Source organism: Capricornis sumatraensis, chromosome 13, assembly GCF_032405125.1.
Source record: "Capricornis sumatraensis isolate serow.1 chromosome 13, serow.2, whole genome shotgun sequence".
NCBI lineage: Eukaryota > Metazoa > Chordata > Mammalia > Artiodactyla > Bovidae > Capricornis > Capricornis sumatraensis.
Window position 1 is genome coordinate 57,234,884 of NC_091081.1, and position 25,898 is coordinate 57,260,781.

The window sequence follows — 25,898 nt, forward strand, 5'->3', positions numbered from 1 at the left end:
TCCATATGCCAGTAAAGTGCATGTATGATTCTAGCACATTTACCATCTGAAAAACAGAGTGGCTTTTCTAGAACCAATGCTCTCCCCCCCTGCAGGCCCACACACACATTCTCTTTGACCTATGCAGTGATTGAAGCTTGAGTCAACATTTAATGGTTGAAAGTCTACAAATAAAAATCTGGATTTCTAGCCCTTTACAAAAAACATTTAGAAGAACTAACTACATTAATATGCAGTTTAACATAATGGAAATTAGCCCAAGTGGCAGTACTGTGAGTTGAGCCCCACACACTCCAGTCATTCGCAATCCCTCTCTATACACAAGCTTCCTGGCACACTGTTACCTGACTTGCCTGCATGCAGCACCAGGCACCACTCAGTCACATCATCAGCTTAGCTCCTGTGGGCACTTGGGGCCTTTTCTGTCTTTTAGAAACCATAAATGTCAATTCTAAAAGCACCCCTATAGATATAGTCAATATGAAAAAGGTATTACAGATTTTGCATCCCTGGATGCAGTAATACTATTTCTAGCAAATTATTTAATAAAAATGGAATTATGGGTAGGTCCAAAGACAGCCAAAAAGATAATCTTCATAGCCTTTTTTATAAGACTAAGACACTGCAAATAATTTCAGTATCCAACAATATGCAATATAGACCTAAAAAAAGACGTCTATGTAGCAATTAAAACAGATGGTTCTGAAGAGCACTAGCCCTAAAAAGATGTTTAATTAAAAAATGAAAATAAACAGGTACTTAATAAAGTTGGATACAACTTAGCAACTAAACAACAATGAGAAAAAGGTGGCCATAAATAGTACTGTAGTTAAGAGCACATTTTGAAAAAAACCAAAAAAACCCCTATAAATTCATATATATACACACAGAAAAAGGACTCAGAATACACATATATAAATGTAATTTTACAATGCTTATTTTTCAAGGAGGGATTATAGCAATTATTTTCATTTTCTTTGGGCTTATATGTGTATTCTCAAATTCCTATAATAAACAATACCATTTTTGTTATAGAATAAACCTAAAGGTTTTTAAAAATATATCTGACCATCAAATATACACACCTAATCGTGAAATCATCTTTACTACACTGATATCAATTCCCTGACATAAAACCAAACAAATAAAAAGAATATACCTCATTTTGGCATGAACCGTCAGTGAATCCAGGAGGTTCATTGGTAAGGGCGTAATAGATCCTGAAGCCAAACAGCTCGTTCCAGGAAGTGGTATCCTCATAATTCCATTTCCATAAATAGTTTCCACCAGAGCTCCCATAGGTAATGTAAAACATTCTGAATTTGTAGAGTATGCATTACATAGCAGGGCGATCTTATAGTCATTCATTTGTAAACTCTTATTTCTAAGACTCTGCTGCAGGAACCTAAAATTTCAAGTTCCATTAAATAGAAAAAAATGAAAATAAATTCCAGAAAGGTAATCTGCATTGTTTTTTTTTAAATAAAAGTTTAATTTCATGCAAGAGTTTGAGCAAGCTCTGGAAGATGGTAAAGGACAGGGAAGCCTGGCGGGCTGTTGTCTATGGGGTCACCAAGAGTTGGACGTGACTGAGCAACTGAACAAATATACTATCTTTATTCCTATAGATATCATAGTTTCTGCCAAATGAGTGCTGACACACAAAAGGTTTAAGAAGTATTTCAGAAAGAATGTTAGCAGTTAAAAGTGAACAATGAATGGTTATTTGTTAAATAGGTACTACATATACTGCACTAAGATTCAGATAATGAAGAAATAAGTCACAGATTCATGAACTAGGCTTCCATCTATTATCTACTTGCTTAAGTACATTTAAATGCCTTCATTACAGATGTCACTAAGGAAAAATGGTTAAGGGGTATCATACAATGAAAGTCAAATGAAATGTGAAATCTGACTACCCTAAAGTCTCCTATGAAGAGATCTGACAGTCTTTTTCAGAAGGTCTAGGTGGGAATTAACACCCTTGATGGAAGCCCAGTCCTATCTAAAAAAGTGTGTCCTTTTGGGTAATCACAGCTTTGGAAATGATGTAAGGGAACATGCCAGCCAGATCAGTTCAGTCAATCCTGGCAGTCCAGGGAGTGAGTGATATCTTAATCAGGATCAAATCTAAGATATTCTGAAACATTTTTACATATTTTTGGAAATTAAGTATTTTAACTAAGATAAAATACATAAAAGCAAAAATAGACCTGAAAATTTAAAAAATATATATATATATATCCCCATACATATAAACAGGATTGGTTAATCTTCTAATTGCTTTCTGCTGCAGGTATTGATTAGGTTCTCTTAGTTATGTACACATTAAATATTTATCCTTATCTCCAGTGGATGTTGGAAGATTTTCATATATCATATAAATACTGAGACAATTATCATTAGCCTTCAACCCACTATTAAGTTAAAAAAATGAACTGTCAAGCTACAAACAACTTACTCATGGTGAAGCTTTAGGGAGTGAGGTATTGGAATCTGTAGTTTGGAGTTGTCATTTTGGGCTTTTCTGTTGAGGTGAATCCAAATGCAGGTCATGGCAAAGGCATGAGTTGACTGGGGTTTGTTAATGTCAGGAACTGGGATAAACTAAAAAAGAACAATTTGCTTATCTTAAGAGTAGAATGAACTAATTATATATATTATAGTAATCCATTTCTGCTATACTTCTTTTTAAAATATCCTGTATTAATTTAGCTCCAGTCATCCTTTGTTCAATAATACAAATCAAAAGATCTAATAGCTATCAAATATTGAAACAAAAGATTGCTTCTACGTTCCAAGAAAATAAGAGAAATTCACAGGTGCTTAGTCAAGCTTTTCCCATTGTCACAGAGCATTTACAATCATTAAATTTTTATTCTTTAAAATTTAAACACATCATATGAAAAAATTAATTGCATCATTATTTTACTGTGATAAATATGAATAGAGAATTTCTAAGAGTCACATGTATGCTTTTCAACAACATATAAGAGATAAGCAATCTAAATGAGCAGCATCAGACATACTGTAAATTGATGGTGAAATGACACAGATGTCTGGAATTCGCTTTAGAATTATCCAGCATTAGGAAAAACAAGATGAGAAGGAAAGATGAAATAAGAATATTTCTTGGTGATGGGTACAGAAGAGTTTCTTTTTTTAATTTACTCTACATTTTTGGCGCATTTTAAAATTTCCATAATAAAATGTTCCTAAAAAATGGCAATCATCAATATATACCATATTTCAAACATCTTATATAATAAGCACTAGTGTGACATTGGAGAAGGAAATGGCAACCCACTCCAGTATTCTTGCTTGGAAAATTCCGTGGATGAAGGAACCTCATGGGGTCACAGTCAGACATGACAGCAACTTTACTAGTGTGACATACTCAATTAGCAAACAACCAAAAAAAAAAAAAAATAACAGATACTGATGTTATTTGGTCCTTAAATGTGTATATATTAAAACAGTTTCACGCTCTTAAAAAATTGTAAACCTTTTTAAAATATAGAGAAAGAGTTTGCTATACTAGATGTTCGACTGTGATCTGACTGTGATTAAAGATAACTTCAGAAACAATCTAGTTAAATTTCTTCATTTTACATAGAAATGAACTAATGTCAGGAGAGACTGAATGTCCATCCCATGGTTACAGCTATTACAAAAACTGGGAAAAGAACCATGTTTCCATTTTTCAAGTCCAGTGCTCTTTTCACAAAATTACACTAACATTCTTAAACATAAACTAGACATAATTCTAATCACACTAGCCAAACTTACTTCTTTTTCTGGGTACAGAAGGTCAAAGAGCTTCATGACAGGAAGAAAATCAGCTAGCGCATTTTTCTGAATACTTCCAGAGATGAATTGCAAGAGAACCCACATAAGATGATCTCTGCCTTTAATTAGTCCTCGCCCTGCCAACTGTAAAAGGTATTTAAATGCACATCTACAGTCAAAGAAACAGATATAAAAAGTTTAAAGAAAAAAAAAAGAGAGAGAAATCTTGTTCTTAGAAAGTTAGCATCTAACTTTGGCATTTACTGATTACTTTGTCTCTACTCGCGGCACACCCAGCAAAGCTTTTAAAATTAATATTGCTTCTCCCTGATCTCCAAAACAACTATGCTTATCAAAAATGAAATGTTTCAGACATAAAGTCGAGTATGTGTGCAAGAGAATCAAGTTTAATATGGGAATATTACTAAAAATACTGCATCAAAACACAAGGAGTCTGGGGTGGGAGGTGGGAGGGAGGTTCACGAGGGAGGGAACGTATGTACACCTATGGCTGCTCCATGTTGATATATGGCAGAAACCAACACAACATTGCAAAGCAATCATCCTCCAATTAAAAACAGATAAATTAAAAAAAAATACCAGAGTTTGTTATTATTACAACAAAAAGGTTAGATTTATTTATTTTTAACTCTTCAAGGACTGGTTATCAAAAATACTTTTCCTGGTATTTTCCTGTAGATTGTAACAGAAACCAGTGGTGGTGACAGGGGTGGTAAGTACGTGGTGGTCAAAAGGATTTTAACAACTCTTATGCAAAATTTCCCCAAGATAATCCAGGCTATCAAGATGTTACAGACATAACGCTTATTTTATTCCCACTCCCACTCAATGTGGAAAAAGCCTTATGCCTAAAGCCAACCCTTCCCACACACTTGCTCTTCCACTCGTATTCTCTGTTTCGGATTCACTGTCCTCCTCTCTCATTCACTGCCAAAGCAGAAACCAGTGAGTGATCCTAGATTCCTGTTACCCTCTCTGTCACCTATTGCCGTCAAGTCCTATTAATATACTTCCCAGCCTACCTGGTTCCTGGCTCCTCCTCTTTTCTGGTTTAGGCCCTCAGCCTCTCTCACCCAGACCACTGCAACAGCTCCCTTACTAGTTTCTTGGCCTCTGATTTTGGCTTCATTCATCTCTACATCACTGTCTTCCCATATGTGATGCTTAGCAGTAATTTTTCCAGCTTGTATCTGATGATGTCTTTCCGTTCCTCATTTCCTTCCCAAAGTAAATTTAAATCCTTAGAACAAACACAGGGACATATAAAGGTCTCCATGTCTGGTCTTACTTTCCTGCTTTCCTCATCTCACCAGCACTTTCCCTTCTATGGTTTTCTTTCATGTTTTCACACATTTCTGCCTCTTTCTAAACGATCATTTTATTGCCATGGAAACACTTTCCTATCTTTTTCCCCTTGGCAAATTTCTACTTGTCTTTCAACTAATAGTTTCAAGCCCCCTTTGATAAAGCCATTCTTGCGTGTCTTTAACACGGACTTTTCTCTTTCATTTCTATTGCAAGGAAACATGCTTCCATTATTATTATAATCCAATTGTTTATACCTACATCTTCTCACCAGTAAGGAGCTCTTTGAGGGTACTACATTAGTGCCTTTTCATTTTGTATCTCCTGGTCTTGGCACTGTGAATACGTGCAATAAATAACTGAATCAAGTTTTTACAGTCACAAGACAGTGAAAAGTGAAGAAACCATAAGAGCACTGAACAGAAGAGAGATCAGAGCTCAGAACTTCTGCTCACTAGATACACCCGTCTAAAATATACTAATTAACAGGTGAAGTGGCTCTGAAAAAGGGTGTGTACTTACTTTCTGATGAAGAGAAAGGACCATATGTGGGAAACTTGCAAACTGGAAAAGCACAAAGAAAATGAGCTGACTCGAGAGATGCTGCCAGAGGAGTTGGCTTGTTCCCCCATCATCAAACTTCTCCTCGGTCTCAGATCGCTCCATGGCATAAACCACCAGATCCACCAACTGGTCCTCCAGCACAGGGCAGCGCTGCTTGTGCTGTAGGGCAGAGATTAAATACAGTATTCCAAAAGCCTCCCAGTTAGTTTCAGAAGTTACCAGTTAATGGGTATTCATTCTAACAAAGAGGCCAAGAAGCATGGAATGAAGTTGAACTTAGAAAGTTAAGGCTAGGTTTAGTCCATTAAAGCTGCATCATGTTATAATATCACAGAGGATGAGTTTCATAAAAAATTAGTTTTCAGGTCTCACCTAAAACAGGCTTCCCATTAACTTTTGACTTTTACTCCAGACATCACTGTTCCAGAATGACAGAGGGAACTACACAGTAGAAAATTCTGTTATTTATTTCTTGAACAAAGATCATTTTAAAGATATATGAAATGATGATAACAGCATTAATTTTGCAATCTAATTCAAAATATGAAAACCCTGGATTTCCAGGAATCACATATTACGACAAGAGAGTGAACAAAGCAATGTGTGATCTATTTACTTAAAAGTAGTCACACTGGTTTACATTAGCTTTAAATACAGAGGTATATCTAAATATTCAATGTCTGTTTTTCAATGTGTGGTACTTATTTGATACTGAAATGGAAACTTCCTCCATTATAAAAACAAAGAGACCTCAAAGTTAAAGCTATGTTCTTCCCTCTTAGAAGTCAAACATTATGCAGCTTTAATTTTAAATTAGATTATTTTAAAATCTAAAACAAGAAAAAGAATTGAGTTTAAACACTAAAAATGAAAATGCAACTTCCCTTTCTAGAGGCAAAAAGGTTTATGCTTTTTAAAGTGATTCAAAAGCTTTTATCAAAAGAAATGTTAAGCCATATTTTAAGCCATTTTCATATTTTAATAAAATATGTTATATGACTTAATAGCCAGGCAGTTGGAAGCCTTACTAATGAATACAATACTAATATAGATGCATTCCCTATAAACTTTAGATTAGTCTTTTGCCATGAAAAAGGGATATGATTTCTTTAAATTTAGGGGAAAAATGCAAAATGGGGACGAATTTGGAAAAAAACAAAACATAATGAATAGCATCCCCTCTTTTGCATGCTTTCTGCCAGCTCCAAACTTGTAAAGCTCCAATATAGCTGCACTTCCTTAAAGCATGCAAATAAAACAAACATCTATCCAAAACAGTAAGCATCAATGGTTGTTTCATAATTTTTCCAAAAACACAATGCCATGATCACAGTTCAACCACATTACAGTTTTACGAAGAGCAATATTAACACCACCAGTTGGGACTACAGTACTTTTCCTCCAAATGTAATTATCATTATGAAGCAGAGCAAAGTGCAACAGACAACACTACAAACTATTTCTTAAGTCAGCATGCAAAACTACTGTGTACAGGGCTTGAAATTCACTAGTTCTGCCAACCACCAACAACCTAAGAAATGTGTCAGACAACACAAATTTAGAGCGAGATCATTCAAAGTATACAAGAGTCAGAAAAATTTGTGAAAAGAAGTAAAGCCAGGATTTCCAGTAGGAATTTTTCGTTAGTGATGGGAATTTGGCTCTAGTTTGGAAACTAACCAATTTGTCATCTATTCCTCCACCCATGACAATCTTCCATCAATCTGCTTCAGGAAAAAAGAATAAACTAAACAAAGTTGGTTTTTAGCACCTGGGTCATTTTTTTGAGTTTTCCATGTTACTACTAGCTATTTGTTTTAAAGAACTGAATTTTAACTACATATTTTTAGAAGTGTAGTGATTTATGGTCAAAGAATTCATGATTCAGAGGAAAACCAAAAATACCAAGATTCTGGCAAATTAAGAACCTAGGAAATTTACAGTCAAAGCTGACAATCATTCAATATGTATTAAGACTCAAGACTACCCCCAAATTTTCTGTTAATAGTTAGATCAGTCAGGTATATCTAGGGCACCGAATGTAGCTACATAGCCTGAGGGTAGAAGAACATCTGTCAAAATTAACTCTGTATTTCCCAGGTGTTTTTGGTTAAATCCAAGGATAGTTCTCAAACCAAGCTTAGGGATAGCTTAAACCTATGTTCCTCTTTTACTTGCCAATTTTAATAATACCAAAAAAAGAGAGAGAGAGAGAAGTATGGATTATAAAATGAGCTGTGCTGCTAACTACTTTAGACTACGTTTTTAGTTTTCAACTGCTAAAAGATAAGTTCATTAAAATTAAGACTCTCTACCACATAAATTTTTTTATAAAGTGGAACAAATCTGTAAATCAGTTTAATGATTTAATTATCAATCAATAGACTGGTAGCCAATGGATGCTATGTCTATGATTCACAAGCTGCTGAAAGCTTTCATAAATTTAAGTCTTCAAGATGTAGGTATATAAGTTGAATTAGCTGACATCATACATATATGAATGTTTAGTTAAAGCCTCTTTTTAGCAGTAAGAATCTAAATTTAGCATTTTAATTTCTGCATAATGGTCAAACTGTATTGGAAACTTATTTTAGATTTTCAATCTGAAAATCAGGCACAAGGCATTAATGGAAACATGAATATTAATCCCCACCCATGCCCTTGATTTTTTTTCCCACCACTACTTAAAATGGCAAATGATAATGCCTTCAGTCTTAGTAACCATATCCTATATTAAGTGGCCCCTGATATTTCCACGTAATGGTTTTGGTACTGCTTCTGTGGTACAATTTTAACATATTATAATTAGGTGTGTGCATTCTAAGTTGCTTCAGTTGTGTCCAACTCTTTGAGACCCCATGGACTGTAGCCCACGAGGCTCCTCTGTCCACGGGATTCTCTAGTCAAGAATATTGTAGTGGGTTGCCATGCCCTCGTCCAGGGAATCTTCCCAACCCAAGGATCGAACCTGTGTTTCTTGTCTCCTGTGCTGGCAGGTGGGTTCTTTGGAAGCCCATGCACTTAGGTAGGCATTGGTTAAGTTAAAAACCATCATTTCAGATAGAAATTAATTTTAAAGCAGTATTTATTCAGGACAACTTGGGAAGAAAAATCCCTTTGTATTTCATTTATCATATTCCCTACCAACCAGAACGGGAGTCCCCTGCCAGTTAATACCACTTTCAATGGTGCCTTTTAAGGATAAACTGAATGATCAGTCTAGTACTTCACTATCTTAGCATAGTCAGAGTTCATACACCACCACATCTAAGAGCTTGAGGAATGAATCTGTTTTGTAATGCTCTTTTTCAGTAGAAGGAATACAAACTGTTGTGCAAACACACAAAACAGGATTCTTCCACTGTGAACACTCAACCCTACTGGTCACAGAACTGGGCTATTTATGACCTTCTGAATGCAACCGGTTTTATGATAAAGTACCGTAGCCCAATTCCTACTGGAAAATACAATATGGACAGCTCTTAAAAGGTTTCAAAGCTTTAAGTAAATTACTCCATTGCTAGAGAAAGGATAAGAAAGTAGTGCTGGATATACTTCTGTAATGATAAAAGATGTGATAACTTGTTAATTTTTAATCATATGCTTCTTATACAGTGTGCTCTCATTTTCCACCCTACTTTCTAGGTGGTAAAAATAATATGTCAATTACAAATCCACTCACTACAGTGTTTTCTACCAAAACAATTACTGATGAATTGTGAACTTTTGACAATGTTTACACTACAGTGGGATCAATACTAATAATGTTCTGTCAGCATTTCCATTATAAACTTTATTTTTTACGGATTTATGTCTTAGTCATAAACTTTTTTTAGGTTGAAACTTGTTATTAAAAGGATCAGATCAGAAATATCCTTCTCTAAATTTCATCAATTTCTCGTTTGAGAAGAGCTGCCCTCCAAAAGCAAAAAGTTAAGGATGGCTAAGGATATCTGGGGGGTGGGATTCAAATGACCATGGGTATGTTTATTCACCAAACTGTAAAAAAACTGAGTAAAGTATGCCTTAAAGTTCATTGCAAAAATTAGGTTTAAGACATAGCATGAAAGCATTCTTTCAAGGTTAACTGAATACTTACCTCTAACTCAAGTGAAAGCTCATCAGAGTTAATGACTTGGTGTTTAAGATGTTACATTGACAGGTTATGTGAGGTAACTGTCAGATACTGTGGTGTGAAGCAGTTTCAGTTTCACATGAACAAAGGCTTGTCCAAACAAGGAGACTTGGTAAATTTTTCAGAAGAAAAAACTTAAAATAATAAAAGAGATACTGCTACTAGGGTGAGGTTTGGCATGCAAAGTTTCAACACTGAGCAAGTTTTATGGCCAAGCTATATGTCCTTAAAAATAGGGCTTTATAAATGGAAGCACTGGCACAACCTTCACTATAGTATTGCAAACAGTAACGCTATTTTATATAACTTGGACAAGAACATCTTATTAAAATCAAAAAGCTGGTCTATTTTAATATGCTGGGCTCAAAAATTTTTAACAAAAATAATTAGAATCACTATTTTGCTTAAAATCTCAAAGGTGAAAAGTCCTGGAACAGACTTGGGAATGTATAAGAGTTCGTTTTATAAAGTCTGGCCATTTCGTGTTCCTCCTGCCACAGGTGGGCTTCCACTGAGAGGCGCTCACTCCAGGAGGGGGTCACTTCCGGCAAAGACTGACAAAGAAGGGTGTTTGTCAAGCAGGTGTGGGGTCACCTAAGAATGTGACATTTCTTAGTCAATCTCCACGTTTCCAAAAAAACTTCCCCATGTAACGCTTACCACTCCAACTTGTAAAAGTAACATATCTCTGTTAAACTGGTTTTTTTTTTTCTCTTTTTTTGTTTTGTTTTTAATTTGTTTTGTTTTTAGGCAAAGCAAGGCAGGTATTTTTATTGATGTTGTTGTTTATGTTTTAATTATCTGGAAAGATAAAGGCCACCACAAATCTTTCCATCTCTGAAAATTCCACCAGGCTAGCTTTAGCCCTAAAGTAGGAAAAACAGCAAAATGGAGTGGGAAGGAGAAACAACTCATCAAAAAGTGACAGGCTTTATCAAATGCCAGGTGTTGTCTCTTGATTAAAAAAAAAAAAAAAAAAGAATATTAAAAAAACAAAAAACAAACAAACACCAAAAACCAAAACCAAAAACAATCCACCAAAAACAACTCTCATATCCCAAGAAGAAATTCATTTTAGTGGCCTTGGTCTCAGCATGGTCCTGCCAATTTCAAGCCCCGACCATACATTTATTCTCTAAATGGAATCAGTGGCTACAAAGCGGCCAGCGTATCGTTAGTCACAATACAACAGTAAGGTTGTGAACATACCTGAGCAATGTTCAAGGTCTAGAGCATTGGAGGATGGGCAGGACAAGACAGGACAGAACAAAAATAAAGGAAGAAAAAAAGAAAAGACAAAACAGTGACTATGAGGCCAGCCTCAAGGAACCCAGAGTCAGCACAAACCCGCCCACATGTTAAACCACCAAAAACATACACCAAAAAGAAAAAAAAAAAAAACCCCAGCAATTGAGGCCATGCTGAAGATACCAAGGGTTATAAAAATAGACACCCAAACAAAAAAAAAGTCAAAAATTATGGTTAAGTCATGTGTAGGTTTCTCTGGCAAAAGGTATACTTGAAACTGGCCTTATAGAAAAAAAAGCAATGCAAAATAAACCAACTTTTAAAATATCTCCTTTTTAATTTAAACATTCTTAAAGCAATATATAAATGATAGAAACAATATAATACTTAATAAACCATATATTAAAAAAAATCATCAAATAGTTCTTAACTGTTTTGCTCAGTTAGCTATAGCAAAGAAAAGAGAAAAGAATAGTGCAGATTCTATGCAGAATTTACTAGGTTTCCAGCACAGTACAGTACCTGCTTATTTAAACCTAGCATATTGCAGACCATATCCCTGGAATAAGGCTGCTCCAAAACATATCTCAACAAAGCAGTCTGTGGTTCAAACAGATCCTTTAAAGAAAATAAAGAAAATCATTGCTTCAAGATCAGAGTTAATGTTCATTCAAAAAATTTGAAATTGGGATTAAAAAAATCCTCTAAAGGCTCTTGTTACCTTCACACAGTAGGCAGTATCTAGTGGGAAAAAATCAAAGGATTTTAGTGTTTACAATCAGTCTGCTCCCACCCTTCATTTGATAAATGATGTAACTGAGTTGAAGGGACTTGCTCATGGTCATAGAGAAAACCTTAGGAACGGCTTCGGCCACAGTCATGTCAAAGTCTTAAGCATCACTGTAAGGAAAGGATTTTCTGCCCAGAAATCTAATCAAAGAGGAAAGGAGGCCGTTTCTAACCATTCTTCTGTAAGTATAAATGTAAACATCATTTCCATCCAGATTCGGGAGGACAAATGACTTGACAGCACAGGGATTTACAGTGTAGATTATTCCGAATCAGATTATCTGAGTTCAAATCCTGACCATACTGCTTGCTAAAGTTAACACCCCACTCTGTGTCTCAGTTTCATCACCTGGATAACGGAAATATTAAGATGATAGTTAAGAATAAAAGTTGTTATGAAGTAAAGTTCTTAAAACTGTGCCTGGCATATAGGAAGTACACAATAAGTTTATCTGTTTTTATTACTGATATGATTGTAAATTCCATTTAGTTTATCACTTTTTCGTCTTTCAAAGTTTTGCTGACTAATATCCCCAAAGCTGTGAATTATCACCTTAGTTGTACTATTTTACCCTCCTTCACTTTGGGATAAGTTTCCCAATCACTCTCTACATCATTTTTGACATGAAACATTTACAGAAAACTATTCGGCCCTCCCTATAACCTGCTCTGTCATTCCCTCCAAACCCCAAGATAGTAAGACAAATCTGCCATATGTGTTTCATCATAGCTTTATGTCTATATCTCACATTTCATATTATGGATATATGTGGATTTTTCTCCTTGAGAAATTTCTACTCTACTTTTGTCCTTCCCCACCTCTCCCCTTCTGAAAATAATACAACCAATAAGGAGGCTCACTCTTCAAGTTTTAGGGACACAGCAAATTCATGTTTGGTCCTTGCTTTGTAAAGGAAAAGTGAAAACAAGGAATCAATTTAAAAATTCAATTTTCTAACACCAAGTACTTTGCCAGAAGTGGACCGCTGGAACATAAACACCTGCAGTATCACAAACAACAGGCTAAACTTGGATCCTGAAATCATATGACAATAACCATAGTTTATGGTTATAAACTATCTTTCATTGAATATTTACTTTTTCAGTCTATGAAGAGACAATTTAGCATTACGCAATATATAGTCTTGGATGAAGACTCTGATGGATCAAAAGTGTCATCATATTGAACAACATACCTTATCATATGGCAAAAGGCCTTTCAAAGGAAAACGGAGAGTTGCAGGGTCCAATTTCCATGAATTACAAATGGCACCCGAATTATTTACAACTGGTAGAAGGCTGCAACGGCCTGTAGGTATTACAAAAAATGCTTTCTAAATAAATGTGAACATAGCAATGCCTAGTCCTTCATTCACTCTACAAATAGTTAATGAATATCATGCTGAACCAGGCACTGGTTAAAAATATATTTTAATTAGCTAGAAGTCTGGGAATTTTCTTTGAATATTTTTAGCCCAGCTGGTTAAAGACCAATTTGTACAAAACTTCCAAACTCACAAATTTTGCATTTGTCCAGGGACAGAGTTCAGCAAGCTACAATCCATGAACCAAATCCACCTGCTCTCGTTAAGTTTTACTGGAATGCTATTCCTTTTGCTCTCTAATGGCAGAGTTGAGTAGCTGTAAGAATGCATAGCCCACAATGCCAAAATATCTGTCGTGTCACCATTTATAGAAAAAGTTTACAGACCTTTAATCTCAGGTCAAAGTAACTTTAAACAGGATGTTCCTAGAGGCCTTAGAAGTAGCATATGACCATTAGTCAGTTCATGTATCCAAATGCCTGATAAATACTGTCACTGGGATGTCCTACAGGCACCTTAAGCTCAATATAACATAAACTAAATTCATCCTCACTCTTCTCAAATCTGCACCACTTTCCATAATTCATCAAATGATGTTAATATCCTCTCAGTTATGAAAGCTAAAAGCCTAAGAATTATCAGTCTAGTGTCCTTTTCATTTCTTTTTTGTATTTCCAGTGCCCAGAATAGCACTTGACTCACAGAAAGTGCTAAAAACTTGGTCACTGATTAAATAAGGGTCTATAATCCCAGGCTGTTCTGAGGCTACCATGATTTCTTAAGTAATTCAGGAATATACATATGAGAACTGTAAAAACTGTAAATCATGTGATTATTTTTAAAAGGAAATTCAGAGACTTTAATAAACATGAAACAAGTGGAAAACAAAATAAATTATATACAGAGCAAAGGTGTGGCCTGGAATGGGCTGGGAGTCAGACAATGTGGTATACTAAAGCCAGAGAGACAGATCTGCTGAGACTTCCGGGTGCCTGGGGAGTAGAGTTATACTCTATAGAGTATAAAAGCTCCTAGGTTATACTAAAATGGCAAGTCACCAAGACGCGTATAAGATTTCATCCGTCAACTTGGTTCAGTAGTCAGCTCACTAAAAATCAGCTCACTAAAAAATATTTAAAACATTTTAAATTATAATCCTACCACAAATGGAGTTTATCCTTGCTGTTGGCCTGAAGGTATCCACAAAGTCTGATACCAGGTTTCCAAGTAACTAAAACAAAAAATGAAAACAAGTAGAAAAATAAAATCAAGATGCTCTGAATATAAGAATCATTTACATAAAACAAGATAATATATAAAGATTCAGTACAATTCCTGGCACATAAAACTACTCAAAGTTAGTCCTCTTTCACTTCCTCCTAAACAATTACTTACCAGTACATTTATCCCTGAATTAAGCCAGGTCATACTACCATGTCCTTAGCTATTTGATGAAGCTGTGTGTATTTTACGAAATGATATATATAAACTATCTCAACAGGACAGCAGAGAGATGAAAGAAATGCATCATAAAAAAAAAATCACATATTATCTAAGGATCAAGTGACCATTAAAAAATAAGCACGTAAAAAATCAGATTAATATAATAATTTTTAATATAAATTTCTATTTGAAAATTTAAAAAAACATCAAATTTACCCAATGTGGAAGTTTTCCCTCAGGATATAGTTTCCTGATCTCTGTGACTGCAAAATATGCTGGTAGTAAACAAGCATTTCTTTCCAAGATATATGCTATAACCTAGGGAAAAAAAAAAGGGCTATGTTATTATTTTGAATAGTCCCACAGATGTGCCCTTTAAATCCAACAACAATGATATTTAAAAAGTAGAGATATTATTTCATGGATTCAGTTGGCTTAAATATAGCATAAGAATTCATTTAAATGTGAATATCTAAAAATGAAGATTAATACAACGATTGCTGATAGTAACAGACCAGATTCCTGATAGTAAGTAACATTGAACATGCATTAAATATTGGTAGACTTCCCTGTTGGATCAGGTGGTAAAGAATCCGCCTGAAATGCAGGAGACCAAAGTTCGATCCCTGGGTCGGGAAGATCCCCTAGAGAAGAGAATGGTAACCCACTCCAGTATTCTTGCCTAGAGAATCCTATGGACAGGGGAGCCTGGCAGGCTATAATCCATAGGGTCACAAAGAGTCGGAAACGACTGAGTGACTAAAACCAACTGGAAGGCAACAGACTAAACAATTCCTGCAACATTAGGTACAAAGCACAAAGATCTTTAAAGTGGCCCATAGGACAACATCTTATAGTGGTTGTAGATACAACAATATCAATATTGTTGTTTTCATAATTAAAAACTATGAATTAAAATGTAAAATTTCCTTTTGAAATACAGTGGAAGTGAAATAATACCTTTAAAATATGATTTTTGTAGAAGTAAAGAAATGGAACATTTTATAAACTACTGTAAATTTTAAAAGCACGTAACTATAAAACTAGACATCTTTAGGAGATGATCAATGAATTGCAGGCAAGTTTAAATTACCTCTCTTGCTGCCAAAAGCTGCTGTACAACAGCTGAGCTCACTGTATTGGGAATTGTCAAGATTTTCTCCAAAATCACTTTTAAGAGATCTCGAACACCCTGATACAACAAAAAGTCATAGATTAAATTTTTTAAAAGTCCTGGGTGCTGGTTAAAATGCCTAAAGCTTTCAAGATTATATACTTGGAAAAATATGTAACCCTCAAAGTCACACTTTTAATTTTTCTGAACCAAAGCTAACATTCAAACCCCTAACATTAACCCAAGAGAAGTGTCATGTTTCAAAGCAGAATTCTATCTAAAGAATGGGTTGCCATATGAATGAACAAAGGAAGTCACTTATAGATAGAAATTAAACTTTTCACATTCCGTTCAGCTTTATAACATTAGAAAAGTTTCTATTATTATGAGGGACCAAAAAGTTTAATTTGAGCTTAACAGACAAAAATACATTTGGAAGAACTTGAAAATACTCTGAAAAACATGGACAATAAATATTCAACTTTTTGGCAGACAACCTTTTCTGCACCTTCCTTTTGGTATATATTCTAACTTCATTCCCTCTTTCTCATCATCCATCACATATTTTAACCCCTCAAACTTATCCAATAAGGCTATTCTGCTAACTGGTCATCTATTCAGATCTATTACCAGTTGCATTATTTCAAAGCAGAATCTAATACACAGGGAAGACATTTCATTCCACAGTATAAACTATGTGATCAGTCTTGTAAAAGACAGAACATATACATGAAAGAAACAATTATGAAGCACCATACAAACAAGGTGCTTATTTGTACAAAACTACATATTAACCTGCTAAGGAAAGCGAAGTACAAGTAAATAGAAAATAATCAGAAAAGGCTTCTTAGAACTAATTTTGTATGAAATCATGACTCTGGCCAATAATTATCAGTTAAACCATTTGAGATCAGTGAAAATACAGATATAATGCACAGGGTCAGGTATCCGCAAGTCTTTCAAGAGACAATAACCAAAGTGGCTTGAATGACGCAGAAGCTTCTGCAGCTGTGGAGCTCCTGAGCTGTGTTATGAGACACAATCAGAGTGTGTATGCTGTTGGTTTTGGCCAAGAGCAGAGTGCTGAAGATACCAGTTAAAGAATGACAGAGCCCAAGGTGGCCAAGGTGAAGCAGGATTTGCTCCCTTTGTCAGCTGATGCCTGCATCCCTTCTCAATTCCACACCTCCCTGCTCTATGCCTGTCCACTGGGCAGGGGCCCCAAGATCATAAGATCTGTGGCATGAGAGAACCGAGTCTGCCTGGTGACTCCCTATTTGTCACAGAAGTTCACCAGCCACCTGCACTTTTAAGAATGTTGGGAGAGGAGCAGAGAGCTGTGGGAAACACTGGGCGATTTTAAACTCCTTCAGGAAATACAACAAAAAAGAGATTTTATAAATGCTTCCACTTCATTTCTCTTCTGTGAAATTAATATACACTGAAAAATTAATATCTGACAGCGATTACTTTTTATAATCAGAAAAAACAATACCTTGTAATCCACCCCTCCAATTATTTTCCGAACCAGTTTAAATGTTAAGGCCCAAAGCTGTGTTCTTTCCCATTCAAGTGTGTCAGAGTTTATCAGGGATTCACAAACCATCCTAGAAAAAAAGGAATACCCATTCCAGTTACAAGACAGGAGTTTTGTAAGTTCTCTAATAGCCAAGGTCCACAAACTCTGGATATTATATTTGTCACAGTAAGTGTTAATAATTGTCATAAAGGTACATTACTCAAGCACACTTTCAAAAAATTACATAAAGCATTTTATATTTTTTACTTATATGAAAGACTTAACCCAGAGTAGGACTAAACCCAAAGCAGACTCCTTACCATCTTAAGCCACCAGGAAAGTCCTAAAGTAGAACTGCTGCTGCTGCTGCTAAGTTGCTTCAGTCGTGTCCGACTCTGTGCGACCCCATAGACGGCAGCCCACCAGGCTCCCCGTCCCTGGGATTTTCCAGGCAAGAACACTGGAGTGGGTTGCCATTTCCTTCTCCAATGCATGAAAGTGAAAGGGAAATCGCTCAGTCGTGTCTGACTCTTCACGACCTCATGGACTGCAGCCTACCAGGCTCCTCCGTCCATGAGATTTTCCAGGCAAGAGTACTGGAATGGGGTGTCATTGCCTTCTCCAAAGTAGAACTAATATTAATTATGTTATATTTTTGCTAGAAAGAAGTGTACCAAAAGCTGTTGGTTAAATGTGTATCATTAACCAATTAGTGGCAAACTGTGTTTTTCCAAGATGGCTGCAATAAGACTTTCGACCCCATGTGCTCTTCTAAAATGTGATAGTGATGCTCCTCCCAGAAGAGTATCAATGTCAAAAGGGTAGAAAAAAAAATCTATCCCTCAGTTTGGGCAGGTCCAAGACTGGCAAATGGAAAGGCTTTCAAGGCAAAGTGACACAGCTTCTGCCTAGCCCTCTTATGAATGCTTGCTCCTAGACTCCACTACACTGTGAGAAAGTCAGGATTACACAGAGAAGGCATATGTAGGTTCTGGCCAATAGTGCCAGCTGATGTCTCTCAGGTGACAGTTAGGCATATGAATGGGTAAATCTTTGTCATGACTCCAGTCATAGCCACCATCCGATTGCAAACACAAAACCTGAGAAAATCCTTCCTACTCCTTGTCCAAGCAAGCACTGTAATTGTGAATGTTAATAATAAAAGGATTATTACTGTTTTAAGCCATGAAGTATTGAGGCAATTCATCATGCAGCAAAAGTTAACTGGAACTGATGGCAGCCCACCAGGCTCCCCCGTCCCTGGGATCCTCCAGGCAAGAACACTGGAGTGGGTTGGCATTTCCTTCTCCAATGCATGAAAGTGAAAAGTGAAAGGGAAGTCGCTCAGTCATGTCCGACTCTTAGCGACCCCATGGACTGCAGCCTACCAGGCTCCTCCATCCATGGGATTTTCCAGGCAAGAGTACTGGAGTGGGGTGCCATTGCCTTCTCCGTACAGTGTACTACTCATCCATAGTGTACTACTCATCCATAAAAAAAGAATGAAATTTTGCCATCTGCATTAACATGGACAGACTATTAGAGTATTATGCTAAGTAAAATAAGTCAGACAGAGAAAGACAAATACTATATGACATCACTTATATGTGGAATCTAAAAAATTCAACAAACAAATCAGTGACTGTAACAAATACAACAAACACTACCTAGAAAATCTTGTCAAAGTGAGTGATTTTAATCCCTGGGCAAAAAGGCAAAGCCTGCCTGGTTTTGAGCACCTGAAGTATACAATTTTAAGAATACTGCATCCTCGAAATTAAAACTGAGATACTATGAAGCACTTTTTGTTGACTGTAACTGCCTTCTTTATTCTCTTATCCTTTTACAACAACCACCTCAACCAATTTCTAAATGTTAATAAAAAAAAGAAAATATTTCAGATTGTTCATATTCATCATTAACCATACCTGGGTGGAAGGAGACCAGTCTCAACTGCCATTGCTAAGCAGTCATAAAGAAAAGAAATTCTTTTAGGACTATGCTGGCCATGAATGAATTTAACAATCCACTGGATGCACTGTTCATGAGATTCCTAGAAAATTAGAAAATGATCACATTTTAGGTCTAAACTTATATTTTATAAGTAACAAATATCTAAAAGCGTCTGGGAGTATATATGAAGACTATGAGTGAGATACTTCATTATAAATTAATGGATGAAAACAATTTTAAAAGAACTGAAAAAATTCAGATTTAGTAGCTGAGTTATTTTAAACTTAAAATCACACAATTATATAGATTAAAACTTCCACCATTTTTACTATATGGGACCTCCAGAAAGAGTATGATTCTATTAACATATTCATGATCAACAAAAAAGCCTAGCAAAGGCACTGTAAGCAGTGCCCTTAATGGCAGATATAAATATCTCTGTCACTGGAGGAAAAAATCCACTATGAATTAGTACATCAGCCTCATGAGAATTTAGTGACTCTAATCCCTAAGAGCCAAATCAGTTATGAGCTAATGATATATCCATTTTCCAGACCTGCAAAACTTTAAATCTGATACCAAAATGTGGTGCCCAAATCAAAGATTACCTTCCAGAATATCCTCAAGATGTCCTGCTCTGTGCTACCACTGTCCTTCATACACACTTCTATTGCTGAATAAATAGTGCTGGTTTAGAAATACTTATTTTCTTCCTGGATCCTCTGTCAGAACACAAAATTCTTGAAGACAAGGGTTTTATCTTAACTCATACAGTGTTTAATCAATTATTAAAACATTAAAATGTTAGAAAGATATAAGATGTTCAATATCACTCACAGAAATGCAAAATAAAACTACACTGAGATAAAATTTCTCATGCTTTCGACTGGTAAAGATCAAAAAGCTCAATAACATGCTACTGTGAGGCTTGAGGGAATAGCAATATATATCCCACTGATATATTGCTGGTGGGAGGATAAATTGGTAAAACCCTTATGGAAGCTATTAGATTGTTTTTACAAAAACTACACATAGAACCATCCTCTGACCCAGCAATAATGTATTCTGTGTCCCCTGCCTAAAACTATTCATTATAGTATTATTTAAAGAGAAAAAGGTTAAGAAGCAACCTATCACATTGTGGGGGACTGGTTAAACAAAGGACGGTGCAGCCATATAATAGGATATAATGCTGCTCTAAGGAAGAAAGAGGACAGAAGTAACTTTAAATGGATTGATATAAAATTACATCAATTTGAGAATTTAAGAGGGAAAAAGCGAAGTGCTAATGAATAATGTACATGGCATACAGACATTCTATAGCAACGATTCTATGCATTAAACACTCCAGAAGGAAACATAAACTGGAAACACTGATTGCAGACAGGGAAAGAAACAAATGACTAAGCTAAGAGAAGCAGAAGGCAGATAATCTTACTCATTGGGTGGAACTTTTTGCACCCCTTTGCATTTTGTATGGTATGAATATATTAGAAAATAATCAAAAGTAAAAGAAATGTAAAAGAACGAATGCACTGCAACTATGCGATTCATTCCTGAGTAGTGAGTCTTAGTCACTAGCGGCTCAACTGTAAACAGTTCTCAATTTCCTACTTATAAGACATCATAAGAAGGTAATAATGTACTACTGGATCATGAGTTCTTTAAGGTTCAAACATTTTATCTTTTACAAGGCTGCAACTTCTGGTGAATGCTCTTTGTTATTAAGTTTTACTGTACTTGCCTCAATTTTGTTAAAGTATCTTTGGATCCTTACTGTGGCATCTTTGTATCTTTACTATAGTATCTTTATTATAATATCTTTGTATCAATGCTGGACCAGTTCCTTTGCTGATTAAATGAATGAAGTTTTTATCCATTACAACTCCTAACACAGTTGTTCTGTAGTGCACTAAATAAATCAGAATAGGATGAAAATGGTTTTATATAATCTCACTTGGGAGAGATTTATAAAAACAACTCACACTGTGCTATGGTCAACTTGATTTTTCAATACAGATTCTCTACCGGAAGAACACAAGATGAAACGAACGGAAGCCAGAATAGACAAATAAAAGATGATGACAATTTTATTCTCCTTTTCCAGAAAAATCTTAACAGCAACATCAAAGTAAGTGCAAAAAAATAAAGGGCCAAAAATCGTCAGCTGAGTGTATTAAAAATGCAGTGCTCACCTGAGAAAGTCCAGCCCAAAATTGTCTGAAGGCCCCTAAACAGCTAATAAGTTTTGTTTTTTCATCTTCAGGGGTGTCCATAAACATGCTAAAAAAGAAAAATCGAATTATTTGCCACTAGTTTTAAAAATGTGATTCAACATAAGCAGAATAGTAGATCTTATAAACCTCCAAGACAGATCTAAAGAAAATCTTACAAAGATACAATCAAGTAAAAACACAAAGATCTGCCATGTATACACTCACCCAGGGAAAGCCTCTTCTATAATCTCCGTTTTCTGTTAAAAAAAAAAAAAAAGAATAATAAACAGTATGATTTTTTTTTTTTAAGGGAGGGAAAGGGGCCTCCCCGAGCAAAATAATATAGTGCAACATAGGGCAAATCACCTTAATCAGCAACGAGCAGAAACAAACAATACCCACCTGCTTGGTCTGTAACAAAGGGTGTTGTGAATTTCAAATGAAACTGAATTTGACAGCAGTTTGAGAATCGCCCAACCCTTGCACACATACTCGATGTCACAACAAGGAAGAGGTGGGGAGAGGTTGCGTGGGCCAGATTTCTTGAGCCGCTGCCCCCTAGCCACCCCCTCACCCAGTTATCGCCCAGGATCCCTGGCAGTTCCACTCACCACCACCTCCTCAAAAATGCTCTGTAGTTGCGTCTCCATCTGGACCGTCACCCTCGCCTTCCTTGGAGGCCAGGAGTGCGGCACGGGTCAGGCCCGAGCTCCGGCAATGGATGGGCAGAGGGCCGGAGACGCCTGCAGGTAACTTCAACTCGTCGGTGTCAACTTCTTCCTTGGGCGCCAAGCCGGCACTATCCCCTCCCGGGCCCAGCAATCAGCCGGAACCCGCACGGAAGCCTGAGCGCTGGGTGTGCGCTGACTACGGCACGCACAGAAACAAGAGACCCAGCCAGATGGTTCCGCCTGTGGAGAAGCGCGATCCACGAGCCAGATGCGAGCGCCCCCAAGTGAAACTTCCAGCCTAAGGCACCGCCGCCTCAGAAATCTGTATGCAGGTCAAGAAGCAACAGAACCGGATACGGAACAACGGACTGGTTCCAAATTGGGAAAAGCGAAAGCGAAGGCGTGAAGTCGTGTCCGACTCTTTGCGACTCCGTGGAGTGTATAACCCACCAGGCTCCTCAATCCATGAATTTTCCAGGCGAGAATATTGGAGTGGGTTGCCATTTCCTTCTCGAGGGATCTCCCCGACCCAGGGATTGAACCCGGGTCTCCCACATTACAGGCAGACGTTTTACCGTCTGAGCCACCAGGGAAGCCCATCAAATTAGGAAAGGAGTACATCAAGCCTGTATATTGTCACTCTGCTTATTTAACATCTATGCAGAGTACATCATGAGAAATGCCAAGCTAGCTGAAGCACAAGCTGGAATCAAGATTGCCAGGAGAAATATCTATAACCTTAGATATGCAGATGACACCACCCTCATGGCAGAAAGTGAAGAACTAAAAAGTCTCTTGATGAAAGTGAAAGATGAGAGTGAAAAAACTGGCTTAAAACTCAACATTCAGAAAACTAAGATCGTGGTATCTGGTCCCATCACCTCATGGCAAATAGATGGGGGAACAATGGAAACAGTGAGAGATTTTATTTTCTTGGGTTCCAAAATGACTACAGATGGTGACTGCAGCCATGAAATTAAAAGATGCTTACTCCTTGGAAGAAAAGCTACGACCAACCTAGACAGCATATTAAAAAGCAGAGACATTACCGACAAAAGATACATCTAGTCAAACCTATGGTTTTTCCGGTAATCATATATGGATGTTAGAGTTGGACCGTAAGGAAAGCTGAGCACCGAAGAATTGGTGCTTTTGAACTGTGGTGTTGGAGAAGACTCCTGAGAGTCCTCTGGACTGCAAGGAGATTAAATCAGTCAATCCTAAAGGAAATCAGTCCTGAATATTCATTGGAAGGACTGATGCTGAAGCTGAAGCTCCAATGCTTTGGCCACCTGATTGGAAGAACTGACTCATTAGCAAAGACCCTGATGCTGGGAAAGATTGAAGGCAGGAGGAGAAGGGGCTGACAGAGGATGAGATGGTAGGATGGCATCACCAACTCAATGGACATGAGTCTGAACAAGCTCCGTGAGTTGGTGATGGACAAGGAAGCCTGGTGTGTTGCAGTCCATGGGGCCGCAAAGAGTTGGACACAACTGAGCTACTGAACTGAAGGCACTGTGGGGCGAGGTTGGCTGCAGGCCACTGCTTCCCAGCTGAAGCGGGAATTGCTTCCTACTTGGTGCCAATGCTTTTATACCTCAGGAATTTAAAAAAAAAAAATACTTGAGGCCTAGGGGCTGCAGCCTGCGGGAAATGCCCCTCCTGCAACTTGGGTCGACTTGATGTCTGTGAGCTGCTGACTTTCTGGGGCTCCATCAGCTGCCTAGAGCCAGGAGTTGAAACTGCACTTTTCTTGACAACAGGGACCATGTCTTCTCTACTTGGTAACCTCACTGCCTTGCACAGTGCCAGAACACAGCAGGCTGTCAATGAAGTTTTTTAAAATGAATGAATGCATCATAATTGGTTTTTAATTGTTTTAATTAAAACAATTGAATAAAATCTACTATTTTCAGTTATGATAATCTAAAAGCAATAATATTTGTCAATTACTGAATACCTCAAAACTTTGGTAAGGATCGGGGTGGAAAAGGGTGGCAAAGAGGAGGATTGGCCCACTGGCCTGGTCAGAGTATGCCAGAGCTTTATTCTTTCAAGCATCAGTTTGACATATTTGTGGAAACTTGGTCTTATTCTTCAAGCTGATTTAGGGGTCTCTTCTTTAGCCTCATACAACACTTTTGTGCAGAAGTACTAGAGAATTTCATTTATGGAGTATTTACCCACTGTTCCTTCAGTACTAGGTATTTAATGAACTGTATTGAAGAGTATATTTTGCAGAATGTCCAAGCTAGAAGGGTGAGAGAGTCAGAATTATTAAAATCCAAGTACCTTAGGGATCTACTTTTTTGTTGAATGCTAAACAGATTGTTTTATTGTGGATTATCTTTCATCAGATTCACTTCTAAGACAGCTTTCACTTACTATCTAGCAGATTTCCACATTTCTGCTCTGTGTTCCAAATCATTGTATTCTCAGCAAATGCCAGCTGTTCTTGATATTGGCCAGGGCTTGTACAGTTAAGTAGATAAGATGGTCAGTGGACTTCCCAGGTGGCTGTAGTAGTAATGAACCTCCCTGCCAATGCAGGAGACTAAGAGATGTGGGTTCCATCCTTGGGTTGGGAAGATCCTCTAGAGAAGGAAATGGCAACACACTCCAGTATTCTTGCCTGGGAAATCCCACGGACAGAGAAGCCTGGTGGGCTACAGTCCATAGCGTTGCAATGAGTCAAACAAGACTGAAGCGACATTACATCATCATCAAGATGGTCTGTAAGAATTATTTGTCATAGCCAAATGCAATTAATTTTTATCTTATGCTCACTGATGCTCCATTTATTAAATAAAAGTTGGCCATCCATTTTTAGACCTTCTTAATGTGTTTTCCCCCAAGTCATTTTTTAAATCGATGTATAATTAAATGGCAACACACTCCAGTATTTTTGCCTGGAACAAGAAGGTGGGGTCTGGGCTTCAAAGGGAAGTAAGGTATTCACAGCAGGGTGAAAAGAGTTAACGTTTGGTGAGCAAATATATGCCAGGCCATGTAAACAATAGAACATAGATAAGACTTTGATCTAACCAGTTTGGTAAGTTCCTCTTTGTCTATCACGCCTAGTTCATATTTCACTATACTATTTATGACGTGAGCTCCTTCCTCAAACAGGTCTTATATCTTAAATTCTTTTAGTTAATAAGTGCTGGGAAGTTCAAAGATTCTTCCTGAGTCTTTTCAGCATTCCAGAGTGGCACATTTGGGGGCAGCCTGCCCTGAATCAGTGCTAAACCAACTTTGCTTCCATGGGATACCTGCTACTCAGTTATAATATGTTATCCCTTTTATATATTTCTGAATTCTGTTACTATTTTATTGAGATTGTATTTTTTTCATACGCCACTATCATCACCAACTCCTAATAAAACATGTCTTTTTTTTTTTTTGGATGATCAGCTTTAACTAGTGAAAAAACTCCTGGGTATCATACGGGTCCAAATGACCTTTAACTTTTTTTTGAAAGTTGTGGAATACCTCATACAGCTGGAACTCATGCTGTTCACTTGCTAAATTTTGAGCTAATAATTCTCCTGTTGTGGCTTTGCTATACAAATATTTGACCTGGAAGATACATAGTTCCCAACATTTGGTATGTATATGCAACACCGTATGCCACTGTTAGGGGTCCTCAGTGATTCAGTGGTTAAAAAAAAAAAAAAAAATCCACCTGCTATGCAGGAGACAAGAACTCAATCCCTGAGTTGGAAAGATCCCCTGGAGTAGGAAATGGCAGCCCACTCCAGATTTTTTGCCTGGGAAATCCCATGGACAGAGGAGCCTGG

At 36.9% G+C, this 25,898-nt stretch overlaps 1 protein-coding gene across 7 annotated transcripts in view; it reads right to left on the reverse strand.

Annotated features, from left to right (window-relative positions):
* MED23 (mediator complex subunit 23) overlaps window positions 1–22,074 on the reverse strand; it is a 41,984-nt gene extending 19,910 nt beyond the window's left edge. For 4 of the 7 annotated variants that reach the window (XM_068984810.1, XM_068984808.1, XM_068984806.1 and 1 more), the window contains exons 1-14: window positions 22,036–22,074; window positions 21,650–21,681; window positions 21,404–21,491; window positions 19,184–19,308; window positions 17,232–17,343; window positions 15,716–15,814; window positions 14,839–14,940; window positions 14,341–14,410; window positions 13,051–13,163; window positions 11,588–11,683; window positions 5,641–5,841; window positions 3,793–3,936; window positions 2,465–2,610; window positions 1,160–1,405 (exon numbers count right to left, since the gene is read on the reverse strand). In XM_068984810.1, the coding sequence (XP_068840911.1) occupies window positions 1,160–1,405; window positions 2,465–2,610; window positions 3,793–3,936; window positions 5,641–5,841; window positions 11,588–11,683; window positions 13,051–13,163; window positions 14,341–14,410; window positions 14,839–14,940; window positions 15,716–15,814; window positions 17,232–17,343; window positions 19,184–19,308; window positions 21,404–21,491; window positions 21,650–21,681; window positions 22,036–22,074 (1,613 nt within the window). Of the gene's footprint in view, window positions 1–1,159; window positions 1,406–2,464; window positions 2,611–3,792; window positions 3,937–5,640; window positions 5,842–11,026; window positions 11,045–11,587; window positions 11,684–13,050; window positions 13,164–14,340; window positions 14,411–14,838; window positions 14,941–15,715; window positions 15,815–17,231; window positions 17,344–19,183; window positions 19,309–21,403; window positions 21,492–21,649; window positions 21,682–22,035 lie in introns of all 7 variants that reach the window. The other 3 variants (XM_068984807.1, XM_068984805.1, XM_068984809.1) reach the window with 3 other exon arrangements.
* Window positions 22,075–25,898: the final 3,824 nt, after the last annotated feature.